The following is a 22649-nucleotide window of genomic DNA, read 5'->3' as shown; positions in this document are numbered from 1 at the left end:
AAATGTGATATGATGTTTCTTGAAATTCGCGCCATAGCATAAAAATCTGAGCAAAAACCGTGCTTAATCCGCGAAAATCACGAAATCCCCGCGACCGTAACAATCCTGCATCTATGGCGGAGTGTGGATGGAAGCCAGACAAATTTAGTGGCAATCGAACAAGAAAAAGAAGTGAACTGAATTGTCTTTCGTTATTCGGATTGAAACAATTATTTAGACAATAATACTTGATTTTATTTATTTCATCTTTTTTTTCACTAATTTTCACAACACCATTATCCAGTTAATTTTCCACGTGTTTGATGTGTACATTAACTTAAATAAATTACCTTTGTGATTCTATGCATTCGAATTGTTTTCTGTTTGTGTTTAATCTCAATAACTTAGCTTGAAACATTAGAAACCGAATCTGATACCTACCTAGATAGACCGAGCAGTAGAAAAACTTGCATTTATTTAGATGAAGATGTCGAAAGGGTTTCTTATAAATCAGCTTTCAGCAAGCCTGTTATTTTGGATATACACTCAGGGTTCAAGCTTACTTGCATTTTGTAGCCGTGTTTTTGCTTGTATAATTTTCATTCTATTTCAAGTATCAAAGTATATTAACATGCAGTTTTCAATAGCAACAGAGTATAGAATAAATTGAATCAATAGCTGTTAAGTAACTTTTTTGTTTAGCTCGATAAAACAGCAATCGATTCTTAATGTATAGAACAGTTTCATGGCTGTTGATTAACATTGATATATCTAATAATTTTGCAAGCACTATTTTTGTTAGTTTCGACTATGACCAAAATGTGTGAATGTCTCACTTTTGTTTGTAGGTAGGTATGCTTTTATCAAGAAATTTTAGATATTTTTTTTGCATCTGATAGTTGGAATCTGGTATTCACACGACTTTCGTGATATGGGGAGAATAAGCTCAGGACTACAACTAAAAAAAATTGAACTAAATAAAATAGTGGCTCTGTTGATGAAAATAAAAGGTCCGTATACCTCTGATATTTTGCTTTTTTGCTGTCGACTTTACGATTCTGTACTTGAACGAAAAACATTTTATCACAGGAATTTATTTACAAACATTACAATAGTACTATCCAACTACCCGTGACTAAAAGTACTCTAACAAAACGCAATATTCTATTTCTAGTTGTGTTTATTTTTCTCTTTATCAATGAAGATACAGCTGAATAAATTGCATTACCATAAAAAGAGATTCTGAAACGATTCGCAAACCTCGGAACATAGAAAACACGGTGAATAACGATTGCTAGCCTCATAGATGCTACTTGGCGGTGTGGTTTATTGGTGTGAGGTACCGTTTTTTTACTTCAGTTTCATGTTAAAAGTTGTACATCAAATAATTTGGATAGATTTTCTGCTCTGCTTTTGGTTCAAATATCTAAAAAATATGGTTTTCCATCAGCAACCTATACCATCTGTAGATTTTTTACTTTAATGTTTTTTTTTCTTGTAGACAATGATTTGTTCGGTTTATCTGTTGATTCTTTTATCTGAAACACATTATGTTATATATTGCGAAATCCATATTAGTGAGTTGTATAAAAATAATTCGCATGCGTTTTTCTATTCCAGTTATAAGCTATGTTCTTGATTTGCGTGTAGAGTCATTAAAGCGCATTTGGAAACAACACTGCTATAGTAAGGATTCGATATTGTCTTACATATCAGTTTGCAAGGACATACCATCTTATGAAATACTTTCGTCCTACAGTTTTCTAAATTCCCCTTACGATAATTGATTTGAATTTGTTTACCTTACATGACTACTGAGAAATCCCTTTCCCTTTGCTAAAAGATTCTTGAATTAGATTGTTTGCTTATTGTTGCGAATTTTCAATGTTTCAATGCACAACCTGCCGTTGCTTCATGCGCTTTCTCCAGATGCGATTGTTTCGTACGTTTAACCTAAAGAGTTTTCGTTTTCAGGGAATAGGGCTATGCTGCTCCATCCCCACCCGTTACAGGATGGTGGACATCAGTCTCTTGCGTTAACACTCATCGAGATTGCAGACTGTTGGAGGAGAATCCCGACTGCAGACTAGTCATAGAGCCCTTATAATTGGCCGAACTGAGGATTTCGTGAAAGTACATTAGCTGAGCGGGACCGTCGCAGGAGGGCGGACACATCCACTGTAGTACGTAGGTACCGGCCGTGGCCATTTCGTGGGAGCCCTAGAAAGAAAGGAATATTTTCAGGTTAGGAATCGCATTGGGAAAGCAAATATCATTTTCCAAAACACTTACTTGTACGCCCTCTTTTGGATTACATTTCACTTTGTCTTCCAGCTTGAAGTAGTTGACACCTTCTTTGAACTCTTTCGAATCAAACACGGACGAAAATGAATCTGAAACGGTTAAATCTATTGTTTATTCCATTTTATGGACAGCTATATAATGGCTAGTCAATCACCGTTGAAACCCTGTTCGATCCACGAATCGGTGCGGTATGATCCGAACAGCAGGTCATTCTTGAGTACATCAAAGTCCCACGTGAGCACCGATTTCGGGTCGGTATTTTTGATGATCAGTTCGAATATCTGGCCCGGTTTGAGATCAACTGATTTATACAGTCCGTGGTGGTCATGGCCGTGGGGCACTCCGTTGTTTTCTTCGGCCGAATCCGATTTGTACAAGTGCTTCGGTATCAGTCCACCCTCGTGGATGAGAGTCTGTAAAAAGACAGAGAACGCTTGAACGGGAGGCATCTTCGGAGACTCGCAATGAATAAAATGAGTAATGAGGTACTAGTTCAAATAGAATCGTACGAAACCTAGTGAAGTTGGTGTCTGAGTGATATTTGTAATAATAGTTAATGATTGAATTGCTCATGAACTATGATAGCAAAAGTTCATTGAATGATTGAGATTGATTACGGGTGGTGAAAATGCATTTGCAGAGTCCTAGCACGTATTAAAGAGTGAAATTCAGTCAGTTGCACATGTTGATACAAAATATGGGTGCAGAAATTTGACATTGCCTTTTTCACGAATATGTTGAAGTTCCATACTATTTGAAAATTGATGAAAGAAATAGCGAGTTAGTATGTGAGTTAGATGCTATTTTTCGACTAACGGCATGGACAAGCTGAATAAATGAAATAGCACTAATAAAGCCGGTTGCATAACTTTGAGAACATTCAGGAGTAAAGAATGGTGATCGTCATCTATTTAGAACATACGTTGGCTGTTGTTTAATCCTCTCTTTGCGATGAACAGAAATATTACGGTAATTTTCATTATGAAACACAATCTTTTAATCATTTAGGTATGTTATTTATATTATACGAAAGCAAAAATGTCAGAGTGGAAGCAAGAAATTATCTCTCTTCGACTCACTCTGAAATATCTTTCATTTGGCGAGAGTTTCTTATTTATCACTGGCTAATATCGGATTTCTGCTAGTCTAAGCTTCTTGTTTTTACTTTGGTAAAGTCCTGGCAGTTAATTCTTTTTTCATAAATTGGTTTTCTACACAAACTATAATCCTAATGACAGTCATTAATGTTTTCCATTAAGATTTTGAAGTTTTACAAATACCTGCAAATTGTTTTAGCTGTAACTTATTCATTTCTAAAAACGCACATTTAAAATTAACGCAAATATTAGTTTTGATTGTACATTTTAGAAAAAAAAATATTATTTTTAGAGTTCCCAATTAATGCCACTTCTTCTTGGATACAATTATTGTATAATTATCTGTTTCTGAGCCTCAACGATTTGAAGAGAGTTCATACAAAATACATTCACACTTGTGAACATATAATTTTTGGGCAAATTGGTCTCTCCATCTGCACAAAACAAACGGTTCGCTATGTTTAAGATGTATGCAAAGTTTCATCCTTATTGGAGCAAGCCATTCTTAATATTACCTACTTTTATGTTATTAATTTCAGGAATTGCTTTAAATTAGCATTAGTTGTTTTATATAAATAACACATGGATCGATAAGACCCGAGACTAAAGCAGAGATGGCGCTCGTAGTAAACCAGTAACCACGTCTTTCTAGAGTACTAACCTTTGCTTGAAACGGGTCAAAATTTTAAGTCGATCCGACCAGAAACAGCGGAATTATCGAGGTTGGAGTAAAGTCGTTTTGTAGTTTGTTTAAAAAATCGAAAAAACCGAGTTTCGTGTTTTGATAAAACATTGTTTTTTAATGGGTAAAAAAACCGTGCAAGCGAAACAATGGATTGAAAAATGTTATCCGGACTCTTGTCCATCAAAAGCAACGATTGGTCGGTGGTTCGCCGAGTTTAAACGTGGTCGTGCCGACACAAAAGACGCGGAACGCTCGGGTAGACCTGTGGAAGCCGTTACACCGGAAAATGTGAGTGAAGTGATAAAAATTATAATGAAAGATCGTAAAGTGAATCTCCGTGAGATTGCTGAGATGACACAGATATCATATGGAAGTGTATTTACTATCCTTCATGAAAAATTGAGCATGAAAAAGGTTTTTTCCAAGTGGGTGCCGCGATTGCTGCAATGCACCCTGCCACAAGTCGATGAAAACAATGGCGAAATTGAATGAATTGGGCTTTGATCTGCTTCCCCACCCCCCATACTCGCCAGATTTAGCCCCCAGTGACTACTGGCTCTTTGCTGATCTTAAAAAAATGCTCCAGAGAAAAAGATTTGGCTCAAATGAGGAGGTCATCGCTGAAACTGAAGCTTATTTTGAAGCGAAAGATAAATTTTTTTATAAACATGGTATTGAAAAATTGGAAAAACGTTGGAACCATTCTATCACCCTAAAAGGTGATTATGTTGATGAATAAAAAAAAAATTTGCAAAAAAAACGTTGTTTCCATTGTTAGTCTCGGGACTTATTGATCCATGTGTTATACCGAAAGTTTAGCTGTTATTTACACAGCGAAAAATTATTAAGTTTTCAGGTGACGAAAATCCACTTGTGATGAAATTCTTGAAAATGTATCCCGTTAAACGACGTTAAACGAATTGTTTTACAACAATGACATAAATCTGTTCCATTTTACAACACGAAAAATATAAAATAATGTACGAGCTATGCTTTGCATCGATTGTAAAATTAAGTTATATTTGACGCTCGAATACATCAGCCTGAGAAGACGTAATATTACACCAAATTACTGTGTAGTAAACGGGTTTCACTTTGAAACAATGTAATTAAAATGGTAATTTTTTGACAGTATTCGATCCAATCAGTATGAAAATAACATATTGTTGATAACAACGCCATCACGAGAAAGGGTTGGCTTCAGGAAGTACCATCGTCATCATCATCATTAGGTTTTCTACCGTCCCTGCTAACCTCAATTTATTTGACAGTTCAACAGTACTTTTTTTGTCGTGAATACGACTTACTTTACTATGGGGCGCCTTTTCAAAATTAGCCATATGGAAGAATGGGCAGAACTTAATCGCGAATATCTCGACTTGTATTAATGGTAGCAACATAATTCTTTCACCATTTCATCAAAAATATGATCAGGAATTCAGGATAATATTTTGAACAGTGTGCGATAACCACAAACAACTCAAAAATTAAGTTTTCTTAAAATTTGAAAACAACGCGGAAAACTTTTTACTTTCGCTTGGGTTTTTCGCGCAAGGACGACGTTTTTGAGATAGTCAGGCACATATCTTCAACTGAATGCGTATAAAAGGGGAACCGTGGTCGAAAATCGATCATTTCTTTTCGTGCGTTCGATGGAAGCAGACGTCGTGGGAGTGGAATCATCAACCAGCAGCGACAGAGAATGCACCTTCTGCGTGGTTAATAAAAACCTCAAACGCTCAGGTCGCATCTCTCATTCGCTTGCTGGCCATCGAAGCGCGAGGACCAGCCAGCAGCAGCAGCGGGAGTTAACCAGCAGCGAGAGAGAATGCACCTTCTGCGTGGTTAATAAAAACCTCAAACGCTCAGGTCGCATCTCTCATTCGCTTGCTGGCCATCGAGGCGAGAGGACCAGCCAGCAGCAGCAGCGGGAGTTAACCAGCAGCGAGAGAGAATGCACCTTCTGCGTGGTTAATAAAAACCTCAAACGCTCAGGTCGCATCTCTCATTCGCTTGCTGGCCATCGAAGCGCGTGGACCAGCCAGCAGCGAGAGAGAATGCACCTTCTGCGTGGTTAATAAAAACCTCAAACGCTCAGGTCGCATCTCTCATTCGCTTGCTGGCCACCAAGGCGAGAACCAGCAGCGACTGAAACAGGATTCTGAGTCTGTTATTGGATCTAAATTTAGGTCTTGAACTCAGGGTCCAGTTCTCTATTCCAGACTTCTATTCGGTTCTTCTTAAAACCATAATAATACTCCTAAAGAATTATGCGGAATTTACTTTACTGTACCTCTATACAACCCATTTTTGTCGTGAATACGACTTACTTTACTGTGGGGTGCCTTTTCAAAATTTACCCTCTGAGAGAGTGATAAGAATCAGAACGCGTTCTAAGGAAGAGAACAAAATATCTGCTGCTGTACAACAAATCGTCCGGGAAAAATGTTCCGAAAAGTGGTGAATATCGCAGTGAGTTCCTCAATTTGGTCCTTGTGAATGCTAGAAACGAGTCCCTTCAGCATATTGATAGTTTTTTTCAATAAAATATGCAAATCCGAAATGAAATAATCGACATTTAAATTCTGTATGCGGCTATTTTTATAGCCGTTAGGACCGCCCATTAGTGAAAAAGCTACAAACGAAATCAGGTAGAAACAAGCCTCTCAACAAAACTTGAATCAGTTTGGATTGTATCGCCACTGCGAGCAGATGTGTTTTGTGTCGTCTGCACGCTTTCGACAAGAGCGATTACGTCACAGCTGCCAGTCATTAGCATTGGGATAAAAACAACGGTGGAGAGCATTGCACAATATCAGCCGTTATAATGGCTCTAAAAATTTTCTAAAGAACTATTAGGATTTGTTGTTCGCAAATCGTAGGGAAATATCCTCAGTTTACTACAATTCAAGAACAGTTTGCTTAGATTTGTGCACTTTTCGCTGTGTGAAATTCACAGTAATCGAGATCAAGTGAAGCTTTCTTTGTTTTTGCGAAAAATGTGAAAAAGGGGAATGCGTGCATAATTCATACAATTGATATTCGGAAGTGTTAAGGAACATGTCAGTTGTTTTCGTATTCACGACATCCAGTTATGTCTCTGACATTACCCACCCGCCTTTTTTTCAATTATAGAGGCTTTAACATCCTAGGTCATTCGCCTCTTCGGACCAGAAAATCTTTCTGACCCTATGTGCGGGGTTGGGAATCGAACCCAGGCGGGCTGCGTGAAAGGCATCGACTATCCCATCACGCTATACCCGTCCCCTTTCAACAGTACTGTTTACATGCTGAATTAGTATTTAACCTTGCCAGTTCAGCAGTACTGTCACCATGAATTGTGATAACAGGCGGAGAAGGAAAATTGTATATACATAAAAAGAAAAACACTAAACTCTGTAGGCCAAAACAGTCGATTTTTTTACCTTCCCGGCTAACGACCAAAACATTTAGAACCGGGGTAAAATAAATGATATAAAGAAAATGAATTGTGATATATTAAAAAAAATCTATTTTTTTCTTGAGAAATAAAACATTTTAGAATTTCCTAGACCTTTACGTTTCATGAATTTTTAAGACATCAGGAAAAAAATCTTTACTGCTTAGTTTTGCGGTTTATTTCATGTCGAATTTTGAAAGTTATGCGGTTGTTTTTATGTGAATTTTTCAAAGTTCTAAAGTTTTCTAAGACTTAGAAAATCTCGTAAAAGGGGCAATGAAGAAAATTGTTTTCGAGATAACACCAGGTTTCGACGATTCGTGAATATCTAAGACAAAATAAGACGCATTACTTATGCGAATTTTTGGAATTATGAGTTATTTTTCAATGCAAATTTTTAAAGTTATTATTTTAAATGAAAGTTTCCGAAGTTCTGCATCTTTTATTGTGTTAGATATGCACGAAACGTCGAGATCTCATGTTACTCGAATTTTGTTTAAGTGTTTTTTTGTGATGGAATTATGTCTTTCTCATATAACTCATGTTTTCATTAATATTATTAAAGTATTCTTCAAAAAACTTTTCTTTGAATATTGTTCTCACTCAAACAAGTTTAAGCATACACTAGCATAACCCTTTCAATTGTTAACAGTTTTGACCCAAGTTAATAGAAATTCTTCGTTTGCTCTAAATGACGGTTTAAAATTTTAAACACATCTCACATTGCTCCAGAACTGGAAGTCAGATCCAAACAAAAGTTAAAAGCAGTCTATTTGTCTGAGAAAATAAAGAGAGTTCCGTTTTTGAGTTTTTGATCACTATTTTCGGTACTTCCGGAACCGGGAGCTAGGAAACGGTATAGTTGAAATCGAACTGAACAACGCCTGTGTGTGTATATGTGTCAAATAATCACATTAGGTTTTCTCGGAAATGCCTTAACCGATTTTGACAAACTAGGATTCAAATGAAAGGTCTAGCGGTCTCATACGAAATTCCTCAAAGGAATTTCGTGTGTTGATGAAACACTACTTTTTGATGAAAAAAAGTGCCGCCGATACCAAAAAATGGCTTGATGAGTGTTATCCAGACTCTGCACCGGGCGAAGCAACAATTCGTAAGTGGTTTGCACAATTTCGTACTGGTCATATGAGCACCGAAGACGATGAACGCAGTGGACGTCCAAAAGAGGCTGTTACCGATGAAAACGTGAAAAAATCCACAAAATGATTTTCAATGACCGTAAAGTGAAGTTAATCGAGATAGCTGACACCCTAAAGATATCAAAGGAACGTGTTGGACATATTATTAACGAATATTTGGATATGAGAAAGCATTGTGCAAAATGGGTGCCGCGTGAGCTCACAATCGATCAAAAACAACAACGAATTGATGATTCTGAGCAGTGTTTGGAGCTGTTATATCGAAATAAAACCGATTTTTTTCATCGATATATAACAATGGACGAAACATGGCTCCATCACTTCACTCCGGAGTCCAATCGACAGTCAGCTGAGTGGACTGCACGCGATGAACCGAACCCAAAGCGTGGAAAGACTCAAAAATCGGCCGGTAAGGTTATGGCGTCTGTATTTTGGGATTCGCATGGTATAATTTTCATCGACTACCTTGAAAAGGGAAAAACCATCAACAGTGACTATTATATAGCATTATTAGAGCGTTTGAAGGACGAAATTTCAAAAAACGGTCTCATATGAAGAAGAAAAAAGTTTTGTTTCATCAAGACAATGCACCGTGTCACAAGTCGATGAAAACCATGCAGAAATTGAACGAATTGGGCTTCGAATTGCTCCCTCATCCACCGTATTCTCCAGATTTGGCCCCCAGTGACTTTTCCTGTTCTCAGACCTCAAGAGAATGCTCGCTCGTAAAAAATTTAGAAGCAATGAAGAGGTAATCGCTGGAACTGAGGCCTATTTTAAGGCAAAGGAAAAATCGTACTACAAAAATGGTATCGAAAAGTTGGAAGATCGCTATAATCGCTGTATCGCCTCTGATGGCAATTATGTTGAATAATAAAAACGAATTTTGGCAAAAAAATGTGTGTTTCTAATAAACGATACGAACTTTTCAGCCGAACTGTTAGTTAATGCACAAATAATCCCTTGTTTTCGTGCAATAATCGAAGAGAAACATTTTGAATAAAATATCACAGTATTATAGATGAGAATATGATTGATATGAGAAAGGCATCATTACACCACTAGGTGGATTAAAACAGGCTTTTTGCATTATCGCTCTATATGATAGATTGCAATTTTGTGTGCCATGTATTTCCGGAACCGGAAGCCTACATTAACTTAAGGAAACTTAACTTTATAATACTTTTTATTTAAATTTGAGTTTGCGAAGATCGGTCTAGCCGTTTCTGAGAAATTGGAGTTCCCTTGGTGAAAGACCATGCGGTTAAAGTCGAGGTGAAATAAACTTACATCAATAATAAAAATAATCATAATAATAATAATAAATTGGAGTGATTTCCGGTTTGGAGCACACGCGCACTTGTCCCGTACTTCCGGAACCAAGAACGATCATTCGGAATACCCAATACCAACGTATTTGGTCATCAAATAACCAGACCAGTCCAACTAAGGTGTTATACGGCTGTTTGAATATATTTGGCTCGATTTTCCGTGTCATGTATAAAAACACGCTCCAGAAAATGAAATTTTGATACATCAGCCTGAAATTCCGGAACTAGAAATCGTTTCCAGATGAAATTCGGTAGGGTTATATGTGATCTTAAGACCTTTCATTTGTGAAATTTGGATGAGCGGTCTCTGAGAAAATCGAATGCTGACTTGAAACTCACTGCTGACTTGAAACCGTTATTTAGTTCATTTTGCACATTTTACTCCGTAAGTCTGGAACCGGAAATCAGATCCATACAAGTTGAAGAAAATCGGTTAAGCGTTAAATCGACGACACGACCAGGCACTCCGAAGAAAAATCAGCATTAAAACTGTTCGCTAACGATTCACCGACGACACGACCTGCCACTCGTCTATCAAAACTGTATCGTAAATTTAACTACCCCTCAGTAACTGGAAATGTCAAATCGAAAACGCTAGTGATTTTTTTTTAAACTGGCAGCACAAGTTGATATATTTATTGATTTTGAATAACAGTCACCATAACCTTGGTTACTGCATATCGAAGGCGAGATGAATGTAAACAAAATAAATTTCAGATCGGTTATTATATTACGGAGCATTTTATTGGATTTACCTGCCTCGAGCGTAATGTAAAAATTGAGGAGTATGAGTTATGTCTTTTATAAAGCCAAGTTCAAAATTCAGGTCTTAGGGATATTGGGATGCATAACTCACTGCTGACTTGAAACCGTTGTGTGATAACAGCTCAGCGCAAACCAGCGAGGAAGACATGTAAATGACCGACGAGCTGAGCGAGGCTAGTGCTCTGCGGTTCCTGCATAACGTACGGTAAAATTATTTCTTTGTGGAATTCCACTAGTAATCCTCGAATAGTGGCCAACAAGGTGAAATACTGTTTCCACTGCTGCGCAATCAATCGACACAAAACAATTTGGCACCGGCATATTACACCGAATCCTACTGCCCAGAAAAGCTAGCAGTTGAAGTGTACGGATGAATCGCTGGAAGCAGATCATTGTCCTCGTTCGTTGGCTTCATCCATAGTTTCGATTAAATTCCGAAAATCGAGTTCATTTAAATGCATTTCTACTTAATTTGGACAAAGTTTAACACTAATAGAACTATTCCACCGCTTTCAAAACATGTTTATTTGTTTTGGGGTTCCTTGGTAACTAGTCCATAGCAACTTAAACAGTGTTGCTCGAGAAGATTATTTTTTTTATCATTTACAAGGGGTCGCTAGATTTGTGGTAACTGGCGGTGAATCGTCGTCGGTTAAATCGACGACACGACTTACCACTCGTCTATTAAAACTGTATCGCAAATTTAACTACCCCTCAGTAACTGGTAATGTCAAAACGGAATCACTTAAAAATTTTTTGAAACTGGCAACAAATACCTTAAATTGTTGATTTCGAATAACAGTTACCAGAACCTTAGTTACCAATATTGTTATGTTGAAGCATAAAAATAGTCGTGCATACCGGAAAAGTTATCAATAGTGGAATAAAAGGATTTTTTTAAAAAAGGAATAGTTTCACAAGTACTTGAATCAGCCAGGAAATATACCAAACATTTTCGAGGCTTCGATTGATCTAAACAACTCATGCAGGAATATATCCCTCTAATCCTCCTAATCCTTCCAGTACGATGATGTTTATGAATAGTACTCCACCTGTATCTCGCAAACTCCAACGTATTATTGATGGCCAAAACAGCACCGTATAACAAATTAAAACCCTATGTCTTAAAAACTCGTCAGTCGTGATAACATTAAACATTTACATTTTATAACAAATCGAGGCATTTGAAGTGATTTTTCGTTTTTTTACGTTTTTTCGAGGCGTTTGTAGAGGCAAAATTGAGCCCTATATATTTCATCTAGTACACAATTTTGATCAATCCTTAATTCAATACTTTTCGAATTATTAACGCCTATACATTATGCTTCCTAAAAAGATTATTGCCTCTTTAACTCCCATCTTAATCATACAAAGAAATGTAATGCATATCTAGCATCTTTAAATCAATCAAATGAGGATTGATAGCGGTAAGGCATAGTTATATAAAATGCGTAAAAACATTTTATACAAATCATAATTTTTTAACTCAATAACAGATACAATTTTACTACTTATCGTATTTTAGAATCTTTTAAGTCATTTTCCAATACTTATACTATATATGTTTGTCTGGTTCGGATCGGGTACGGGTGAAGATTTTTCCTTTTTAACGGGCACTGGTTGGGTTCCGGTTCAAAAATTTGGTCGGATTTCGAATATTCGAACCCGAATGCTCGATATTTTCTGGTTCAGGTTTGGAAGAAAAGATCGTATTCTTCGGGACGCTACGGGTGAAAGCTTTTTACTTTCGATTGGAAACGGGTCGGGTTCGAGTTCAAGAAAGTGCTTACCCGACCATCTCTAATTTGCACCTGATAAGACGTCAATATACACTTATTGGTCAACAAGAATGCAATGCTACATTGCTTTTTTGGTCTGTTTTTAGTGCAGGTCACTGACGATATAATTAATCAACTCCGCAATTTGTTTGTTTATTTATATTGCCGCTCCTTAGCAACTAGTTCGTAGCAACTAAACAGTGTTGCTCGAACAATAATGTTTTCATCATTAGCGAGGGATCACTCAATTTGTGGTAACTGATGGTAAATCGCTAAACGACATTTTTCAAACCGATTTTCCTTCAGAGTGTCTGGTCGTGTCGTCGGTTAAATGTTTCTGAGAAAATCGAGTGCACTATTTTCATTTTTTAACACATTTTACTCCGTTACTCTCGTAACGGAAGTTTGATCCGGGTGAAATTCAATAGCAGGTTATGGGACCCAAAGACCTTTCATTTGAATCAAGGTTTGTGAAAATTGGTCCAGCCATCTCCGAGAAAATCGAGTGCACATTTTTGTTACTTACACACGCGGAGGCACTTTTTTGTGTACTCGACGAACCGAGTCGAATGGTATATGACACTCGGCCCTCCGAACTCCGGATAAAATGGTTTTCACAGTGATTGCATAGCCTTACTATATGAGAAAGGCGAATTTTTTTAGGACGTTTCATACATTTCTACGATATCTGGTATTTGAAACCGTTTCGATTTCTAAAAACTCAAAAACAATGCTCTGATGAGTCGAAGCAAAACGTAAAAACATGAAACAAGTCATGTGCACTTTGAACAAACTGGTTACCCCCGATGTACCAAACCCCCAAATGACTCAAAAACAATTTTCTCACACACTCGACTGATGTTAACTCTCAGAGATTTCTCAATTTTCGTTCGAAACATTTTTTTGATTTTTTAGATCCTTAGTTATGCGCTTTTTCTGCGATTCGTATACCCCGCATAACAAAATACTTGAGTGTGTTAGTTTCCGAGTGCCGAAACAGGGAAACACAACCCAGGCACAGATTCCATTGGATCGTATTCGGATATAAAGAGCCGTTTACTGCATGCGTACGAAGCCAGTATTGGGAAAAAATCAAAATTCGCCACTGCAATTTTTCGCAAGTGATTTTCAGACTCAGAATCATCGATCAGAAAACTCACCGAAGAAAAGTTCGCTACTGATTTTTCGCAAACGCGATTCTCACTGAGACCGATATTATATAATAAAAAATAGATTCTATAACATTTCCCCGAAAACCATTTCCCAGAAACCATTTCGTCGGAAAATTTCTTGCAGAATGAACCATTCCCCAGAAAAGCACTTCCCACAGTGTACATTATTCCAGAATACTGTTTCCCGGAAAAGCATTCTCCAGAATATAAAAAGTCAAAGCTTTTATATTCTGGAGAAATTTGTTGCCCAGGAAGGGGGCGTCCACGTTTGACATAACGCCATTCGGTATAATGGTTATTTGGCATATTGATAATTTGTCATAGCAGTCATTTGGCATAACAGATCAACATGCTGCTTAATTGAATTTGTTCTAATTTACTGTGATTTTGAAAGGTCTAATGCGACTCGTTTTCAATGATCGCTGTCCAACCTCGCTGTAGCTCGTTCGGACTAAACTGAGGAATAGCCCCTAGCTTTGGGTAATAAGGGCAAATGCCCGTAACTAGACAGAGGTGATTTCTGCGGGGGCGCTGCCCTCCCGCAGTGGCCGACGATTCTGAAGGCGGGTTGCCGGCGCACTCGCAGCCTTCGGTCGTCTCGACCTGAAACCTCTATGACGAACAGAATATTGGGTTAGCACTAAATGAGATGCTTATGTAAAATGATAGTGTGATATTTACTACAGAATTAAAAAAAATAAAAAATAATGCTATTTCACCTAATATCAATAGTATATAACCTAAAAAATCACTAATGAACTTCGAGGTTCATAGCTTTGTGTATACTTGTCCCGGGTTGGCGGTTCAATGCATAGGGCACTGGTCTTACAAACCAGTTGTCGTATGTTCGAGCCCCAACCTGGAAGGATTCGTAGTGTCAGTAGAATCGTAGCACCAGCCATGTATTGGTTCTGTATACTCTGAATCGCCCGCGAAGTCTGTTGAAACAGAAGGTAAAATTCCACTACAGGAATGTTAATACCAAGGCTTTTTGTTTCATGAATGAAAATCTCGGGAGCATTTTTTACAATAATTGAGTTTTTTTTAGAAAATCTCTTGACTGTTTTTCTTTACGAGTAAAATGAACTTTATCTGATCATGATTCTCCCAACATCGACGAACAATCACTGCAATAAAATAGTGTTCAGAGCTTGGTGAGCATTTTCCAGTGCAAACATTTTATTGTTTTGTCGGTGCATCGGAAGAACATGATTTTAATTATTATATTACGCCAGCTGTAAGGGAGAGAGGAAAAATTTTTCCAATAGCACCAAACGATAGAAAAAAACCTGTCCCCAGACGAACGACCTGAAGGTTAAAAAGCGGGGTCAAATAAAACGAATATAATAATAAATAAACCTGTTCGAAATTTGATTCACTCAAAGACTAATACGATTATGTCAACTTGATTTTCTAGTTTTGTCTGTTTGGTTCATTAGTGCTGTCACAAGAAGGAACCGTTCTTTTTCTTGTCATATTTTGTATTTTTTTTTCAACTGAAACGTTTCCTGCTCAGGTGCATAGCATCATAGATCCAAAACAAAAGTTAGTTGAGATTTAGAGATAAATAACATTAAAAAAGTACACTGTAAGGCACTACATTATCGCTGATCTGCCTTATTCTGGCGATCGGTGTCACCCCTAGGTTCCCTAACAGCGACACACCTCAATAGCATCTCACTTTCCTACCAACTAAACGCTTCTATCATCGTCTTATCAACATCGCTCGACTCGCGGTCACCAATCTTTACTTCGAACAGAGTGCATTGTGTGTTGGCTTTAGCTTGCGAAATGGGTGATGACGAAAAATGGCTCTCTTACACAATGACACGCGCTGAGAAAGCAGCGGGTGTACAGTTTGGTTGGTACCGGTTCCGCCACCGTAGAAATGCTTGGCTGCTACCCAGTTATAAAATTTCGGAACAGGAAATATTCGAACGCGAAGTGGGATGAAGGGAAAGTTAGTACAGAACTGGATTAGTTACAATCGGGCAAAGGACGATTTGCAGAATGCAAAGTTTAAAATTGTTTTTAGAAAGAATAGTGAAACAACAAAATTATGTTGTTTATTGGTTGCCGAAGCATATTTCATCCATATATTGGTTGTGTTTAAGTTTGCACGTTTACACTTACGTTGCACGATCCTCCCAAGAAACTCGGGATGCTTTCCGTTGGTATGTAATGCTCTAACCCGTCTTCGGTATGTAGGCAATCCGGTCCTCCGAAGAATAGGAACTTTGGCCGAGTATTTTCGTCTGTTTATGATTAAAGAGTAACTGTTTTGGAATCATTACCAGCGGCATAACAAATTATTACTCACCAATGAAAGCGCTTACGATTGTCCACAGTACGGGGAATACACGAGGGGCGCGTACAATCAGCACACGGCCCATCGTTTCAGGATAGTTTTTCTCCACCGTTTCGATTATTCGGAGCAGTGCTTTCACACCAGGTCGCCACAAGTGCCGCATCGATAGGCCATCTAGATCGACCAGTAGACACCAGTTTCCGATGGGTTTCCCGAAAGTAGTCGTAGCCTCTTTCATCAATTTTAGACCTTCCTCACAAATGTGCAGTGTCTGAGAATGGGGAGGGGTAGAAACAAGCATAACAGGTTTAATTTGAGGCAGTTATCGTTTCGCTTGTGGAGTTGTTTTCTGTTTTCTACATCAAAACACTTCGCGACACGATTGACAAACGAAAACGAGTACGAAGCAGGAAATAACAACGGCTGATAGCTGCTTGTTGTCTGGTTTTTGCGCGATAAACGTCACACTATTAACACGCTCCAGAAACAGGCAATTATTCATACGAGTATGTGATTGACCTGGGAATTGTCTGTTGCGCGAACCGTGATTAGATAATGTCTACATGTGATGGCAAGTACGACACGATGACGATGACAAATTTGGGATAAAAACTTACCAGTTTTAGCAACTCATCCTCTCCAACGGATTTGAGCAAACCTTTCACGTCCATGTTTCCCAGTCTTAGTATGTAGAGCGGCCGACCATCTTTGTCATGATGGTGCCACCCACCGGGGAAGTACTTTTCCACCACGACCGGTGTCTTGTACTCGCTGAGAATCCTATCGATTCGGTGCTCCTCGCGCCACTGTAGCGACTCTTGCAGCATGTTGGCTGCTTTGTCGATGCTGAAGTCACGTGCCCGCAAAAATCGTAACAACGTCTGAAAGTCCGGTGCATGATGATCGGTGGACTCTTCGATCTTTTTGCGAAACTGAACTAGCTGCGATTCCTGCAACGGTGTCAGGTGGCCCAGATGTTTGGCAATGTAGTCGGCGTCCAGAATGCTATTATCACGAGACAGGGGCGGTTTCCCACTGGAATTTGATACCGCTGTGGTTGCGGTAGCGTTTGGCTCGACCGATTCATCTTCTTTCCATCTGAAACGAAAGCGTGCCCAGTTTTATTTAGTGAGTAGGTCAGTGAAACAATTGCGTCATTATGCGATTATTGTTGATAGGAGACCTACCTGTCCACATGGGTAATCCCTTCTTTTTTTAGCTCGCTGATGAAACACTCGATAATCTCCTTTCCTTTCTGAGTTGTCTGCGAGTACTGTTTCATGCCCATTTTTTCCATCGAATGCTCGAAGCCGAAAAAGTTCTTTATGTCCAGTGTTGCCGTTTGATCGAAGCAGGTCCAATCCGGATTCTCCGGATGAGCGTAGTAACGACATTTCTCGAAGATTTCGATACGCGAAGAAAATGTTTCGTTGACGGCTTCGATGTTCAGTGTGCGGGCTTTCAGATCGAGAAAATTTTTCTGAATAAAGAACACCACATCCACGCCGATGATCTTCTTGAACAGGTACGGAGCCTCGACGGCCAGCTTGCAGCGTCGTATCGTTTCCCGTTTGGCTCCGTCCTCACTGGCCGTATCCTCGATCACCTCGCAGTCCAACACAATGGGCATCTGGGGACATGTAGGAAACCGACGTTCGTAGGCCTGTTCGGGATTGGAGAGTAAGGAAAGATTTTAATCAAAAAATGTCACCAATAATCAACCCGACGATGGATGGATACTGCAATTAAGTTTGAACTATGGACTAACAGGGAACAATTAATACTGATTAGTTATAAATTGTCGGCATATTGCGCGCGGAGGCGGTCCAATCGATAGCACTCGCTAGCTAGCTGGGAAGGACATTAATGAATAATAAATGTGGATAACACAGGCGACGCTTGTTCGGCACAGCACTTCAGCCGGGGCCAACGGACCAAGAAGTTAATTGATTGGCATATCACAGGGAGGCGATGAAAAGGACATTTATCGTCACCCCGTGGCATCGAAAACTGGCTGGCTGTTTGGAACGAAAGCAGAACCTTGACACCGACTTGATGAGTTTATGTATGTATGTACGTATGCCGGCATTCGTGAATCTACTTGTCCACATACGCGTTGGCGTTGCTGGTATTCATATGCAGTGGCGAAAGCAAGCGTGGGACGATACCCGTTAAGCTTCAGTTGTTATGGAAAACCGTCTGAAGCGCGTCGCTGTACGTATAAATAAAGCACAACCCTTTGACGGCAGTGGCTCCCGGTGGGAACAGATGGTATTGTTGCGGATGAAAGCTGTGTTGATAAGGTGCGACACCCCGTGTCTTCTCAAGTGGATTGATATCTTGTTGTGTCAAGCCACAGAGAGAATACCGCCATAATAACTGTCCTGAGCATGAATTATGCTACAAATACTTCTTTCTTACTACGTTCGTCTATTGACGATGATGATGATGATGATGATGGTTGGAAGAATGTTTCGAGAGAATAGATCCTTATTCGATTGTATTTATATCAATATGCATAATATTTACGATTGTTAGGGTTACCACCTCGGATGCGTCTCTCGACTGTTAGCAATTTAATTTGGATAAAAAAGCCCATACAATTGAAGTGAGTTGCTTTCTTTGTTATGCCGCAAATATCATAAAATCGAACCAAGTATATCTGATACAAGACATACTTGGGATGGATTACTAGGGCCATAATTAAAGAGAAATCTACGATGCGAAGGAAATGCGCATGATTTTGTGTAGAAGGGGTAATTACGGTGGAAGCAACAATTTTTAATTCGATGGGTAATCTAATCTGTTAGTTAGTGAAGACATTTAGCTAACGAACTGGTCCAAGCTTTCTTTTTCATATCATTTATTTATACCCGGCTTTAACCTACTAACGGCCGTTACATTGGACGAAAGCCATACAAACTCTTTTGATCTTCAAATCAATTCGAAATGGATAATACCCTTCCAACCGTTATTTGTTTTCATCGATGTCGCACGCACTTGCTAAGTAGCACTTATTGTGAAAATGTGGAAAAATGGCTTCACACTTAGATCGCATCAAAAGATTAACAGTTCTTTCGATTTGACATTCGTAAGATGGTAAAAAAAAATGCATAGCTTTCGAAGGCTACTAATTTCAGGGTGGCAAGTGAATTGCCGATTTCAATTTCCCGGTTTTCCCGGTTTTTGAGATAAAAATTTCCGGTTTTTGGAATAGACTCAAATCGCCCTTGTTCATTTTTTTTAAAATATTTTTTAATTCAAACTTTAAACAGATATCCCATTGAGGATTCAAATAATTTCCAGGGATTTCGATGTATAAATAGAAAATATTCATTATAACATGTGCATATAAGAAAAGTATAAAGCCTTTTTCAAGTCATTCAGGGGTTTTTGTTACACGTAACCGATTTCTTTTGAGTGCACATGACTGTTTTCATTATTTTTTTGGTATACATATGATTGAAAATAAATTAATAAGGCACAACAATTACAAAAACGGATTTTTGCCACTCGGAGAAACACAAAAAACAATCTATGCTTGCAACTTCAAATCATTTTGTACAGAGCTTTCTTCGCTCCTTCTGGAAGTGAAAGTGGAAATCTCAGTTCGGCGGGAAAATTATAAACGGTAATGGCCAAGGATGGCTCCTATCGCATCAAAGAGCGCTCTCTACCAACTCTGCACACGATTCAATCAGTGCCATCAAAGAGAGATGGATATCATCTCAGCAACAAAACACCGTCATGGTTCATATAACATAGAATGGACACCAGTGCGAAAGTGAATTTCTCTCGATGACCTGTCTGAGCATCACGGGTTAGCACGCTGCTGTGGAGATTCTCTCTGAAGCAACAAACGGTCGTTTATTCTCGTTTTACGATCCGATTCTATACGGGCAGTGGATAATTGCGATAGAATCATTTTACTATTGCCGCTTATTCTAATTATGTGCATAAGTTGTTTCTATGAAAATAGCTGTGAACGCTCCAGACCAGGGTTTTGAAATATTGTATATGGTGACCTAGTATGAGAATCATTAAGTCAAATTATCTGAGATAATTATCAACTTGCGATTCTCTCTTGGTAAATGCCTCACCGCGTCGATCATTGCCGGACTGTATATATTTTGTTAAGGACTGTGAAACACTCAGAGTATGAAGTGGAGTGAAGAAATGTAGAAAAAATCATTTACGGTTCATGCATTGAGAGATAGCAAGTTCTTGTAGCATCTTCTACCAGATTGAAAATGTTGTATACAATGTAGAGAAATTTCGAGCCACTTTCTGCCAAATTATCGGCAATCACAAATACTGATGATGGCACAGCGAATCTAACATAATATCATCCTAGCAAAGGCTTCGGCCATGGTACAATAAATTGTTATATGTAATGAACTGTTTAAATTATGTCGCTTGCAAGCACATTTGTTCAATGAACAATACCCTCAGATGAATTATCATGCTGTGATTGTGATGAAAACCATGAAACCAATTATTAACAAAGTCCTGTCAGACCAAAAAATTTTAAATTTTCATGTAATAGAATTGAATTTAAAATCATTAGATGTATTAGATGTGTGTATTAGAAGATTTCGCAAAACCGTTCGGCTGCCACGACTTGCTCTTTTAACACACCAATTTCTTTCTAATGGTAGTTAATAAATAATGTTTACGATTTCAATGCGTTGATGGACAAATAAATCAAATTATAGCAGTTAAAATGCTATATATATACCGATCTGTTTTTTCCTAATAGGATTCTAAATGCTCGTAGAGTAATCAGAAAAATCATCAGAAAGTACGAGTTCTCCGCTGGTTTGAAACCAGTTTTATTCCCAATAGCTTAACTTATTTATCTGTATGATAAATTTTTCTACAATTGATCTGATTCTAGCAGATCAATCAATAACATTCAGGGTTTCAAATTAAGCCATGATTAGTACAATTAGTTATATATTCTATCAGCTTAGAACTAATCGACTAGAATACTATCGAATGTAAACCCTGAAATTGTTTTGGGTAAAATAGATATGACCGCATATAAATTAAATCATTACCTTATTGGAGTTCCAAAAGCTTAAACTAAATTCAATTCACCTTTATCTACATTAATATGTATGTAATGTTCAAAAATTTTATTAAAAATTTTTCCTATGTTACCTTGAGATTTTGCCATAAATTTTGCAGGTGTGTTGAATACTTATTTAAAAATTTAATAAAAATCCAACAGAAGCATCCAAATTATCTTTATTTTTGAAACTAAGCTTTCATTGTGCTGTTTTTGATTAACAACTAAAAAAACTCTAATGCTTCCTGTTTATTTGTCTGTTAAAACAGACTGCAAGCCTCTAAAAATCGTTGGACGAGACATGGGGTGTTGGCCCAATTTCCAAAGGGCAATAAGTTATTTCAACACTTGTACTGAACATTTTGCCTAAACGCAAAATTGGGTATTGTCTCCTACTTTTCCATTGTTGAAAAAATCATTATGCTAACAACTGTTACTCATAGGTAGCTAGTAATATTTTTCCCGGTTTTTCACTAAAATTCCCAACTTTTTCCCGGTGAAATCAAATTCCCGACTTTTTCCCGGTTTTCCCGATTTTCCCGGTCACTTGCCACCCTGTAATTTGAATAAAATATGTTATATTTACAAACAACATGTAACACATGGGCAGAAAAGTCCCAGAACTAACACATAGATGGCGCTAGTTTTATTACTGTCACCTTTTTCAGTTAATACTAACTTTTAAAAGAAAGCTGTTAAAATTTCAGTATATTCTATTCATTAGTTTGTGAGTTATTGCTCCAAGAGTGATGCTATTTATGTTATTTTCAGAACAATCGATCAAAAACAATTTCGTGTTTTAATTTTACACTGCTTCTTGATGGGAAAAAATATCGTTCAAGCGAAGCAATGGCTTGAAAAGTGTTATCGAGACTCCACTACATCAGAAACAACAATAAAACGTTGGTTTGCTGACTTCAAACGTAGTCGTAGAGTTAGCTGGCATCGTAAAGATATCAAAAGAATGTGTTGGTTTTGTTTTGCATGAGCATTTGACTATGAGAAACCACTGTTCAAAATCGGTGCCGTGTTTGCTAACTGTTGATCAAAAACCAGAACGTGTTGATGATTCTGAGCAGTGATTGGGCATGTTTAAACGTAACAAACCGGATTTTTTGCGTCGATATGTGACAATGGATGAAACATGGATTCATCACTTCACTCCGGAATCAAAACGATCGTTATCTGAGTGGACAGCAACTTATGAAATTCTCCAAAGTGCTCGAAAGTACAACAATCGGTTGGAAAGGTTATGGCCTCGGTATTTTGGAATGTGCGTGGAGTAATATTTATCGACTATCTTGAGAAAGGAAATACCATTAACAGTGAATATTATATAGCGTTATATTATACAGCGTTTGAAAGCTGAAATTGCAAAGAAACGACTGCAAATGGCAAAGAATTTTTTTTTGTTTCATTAAGACAACGCACTGCGTCACAAGTCAATCAAAACAATGGTAGAACTACATGAATTGAACTTCGAATTGCACCCATATCCACCGTATTCGACAGATTTGACTCCCAGCGACAACTTGCTGACCTGAAAAAATGCTCACCGGT

At 38.1% G+C, this 22649-nt stretch overlaps 1 protein-coding gene across 5 annotated transcripts in view; it reads right to left on the bottom strand.

The window, feature by feature from the left end:
- Positions 1 to 209: 209 nt before the first annotated feature.
- LOC131430645 (protein real-time) overlaps positions 210 to 22649 on the bottom strand; it is a 45230-nt gene continuing 22790 nt past the window's right edge. The window contains exons 2-9 of one of the 5 annotated variants that reach the window (XM_058595765.1): positions 17206 to 17681; positions 16636 to 17116; positions 16031 to 16289; positions 15844 to 15965; positions 15532 to 15609; positions 2438 to 2696; positions 2272 to 2387; positions 210 to 2199 (exon numbers count right to left, since the gene is read on the bottom strand). In XM_058595765.1, the coding sequence (XP_058451748.1) occupies positions 2023 to 2199; positions 2272 to 2387; positions 2438 to 2696; positions 15532 to 15609; positions 15844 to 15965; positions 16031 to 16289; positions 16636 to 17116; positions 17206 to 17681 (1968 nt within the window). In that variant the 3' untranslated portion in view covers positions 210 to 2022. The remainder of the gene's footprint in view (positions 2200 to 2271; positions 2388 to 2437; positions 2697 to 15531; positions 15610 to 15843; positions 15966 to 16030; positions 16290 to 16635; positions 17117 to 17205; positions 17682 to 22649) is intronic. The other 4 variants (XM_058595767.1, XM_058595766.1, XM_058595768.1 and 1 more) reach the window with 4 other exon arrangements.

Source organism: Malaya genurostris, chromosome 2 (assembly GCF_030247185.1).
Source record: "Malaya genurostris strain Urasoe2022 chromosome 2, Malgen_1.1, whole genome shotgun sequence".
In the NCBI taxonomy this organism is placed as follows: Eukaryota; Metazoa; Arthropoda; class Insecta; order Diptera; family Culicidae; genus Malaya; species Malaya genurostris.
The sequence above is the reverse complement of the archived record's forward strand: the minus strand, read 5'-3'. Positions and strand labels throughout refer to the sequence as shown.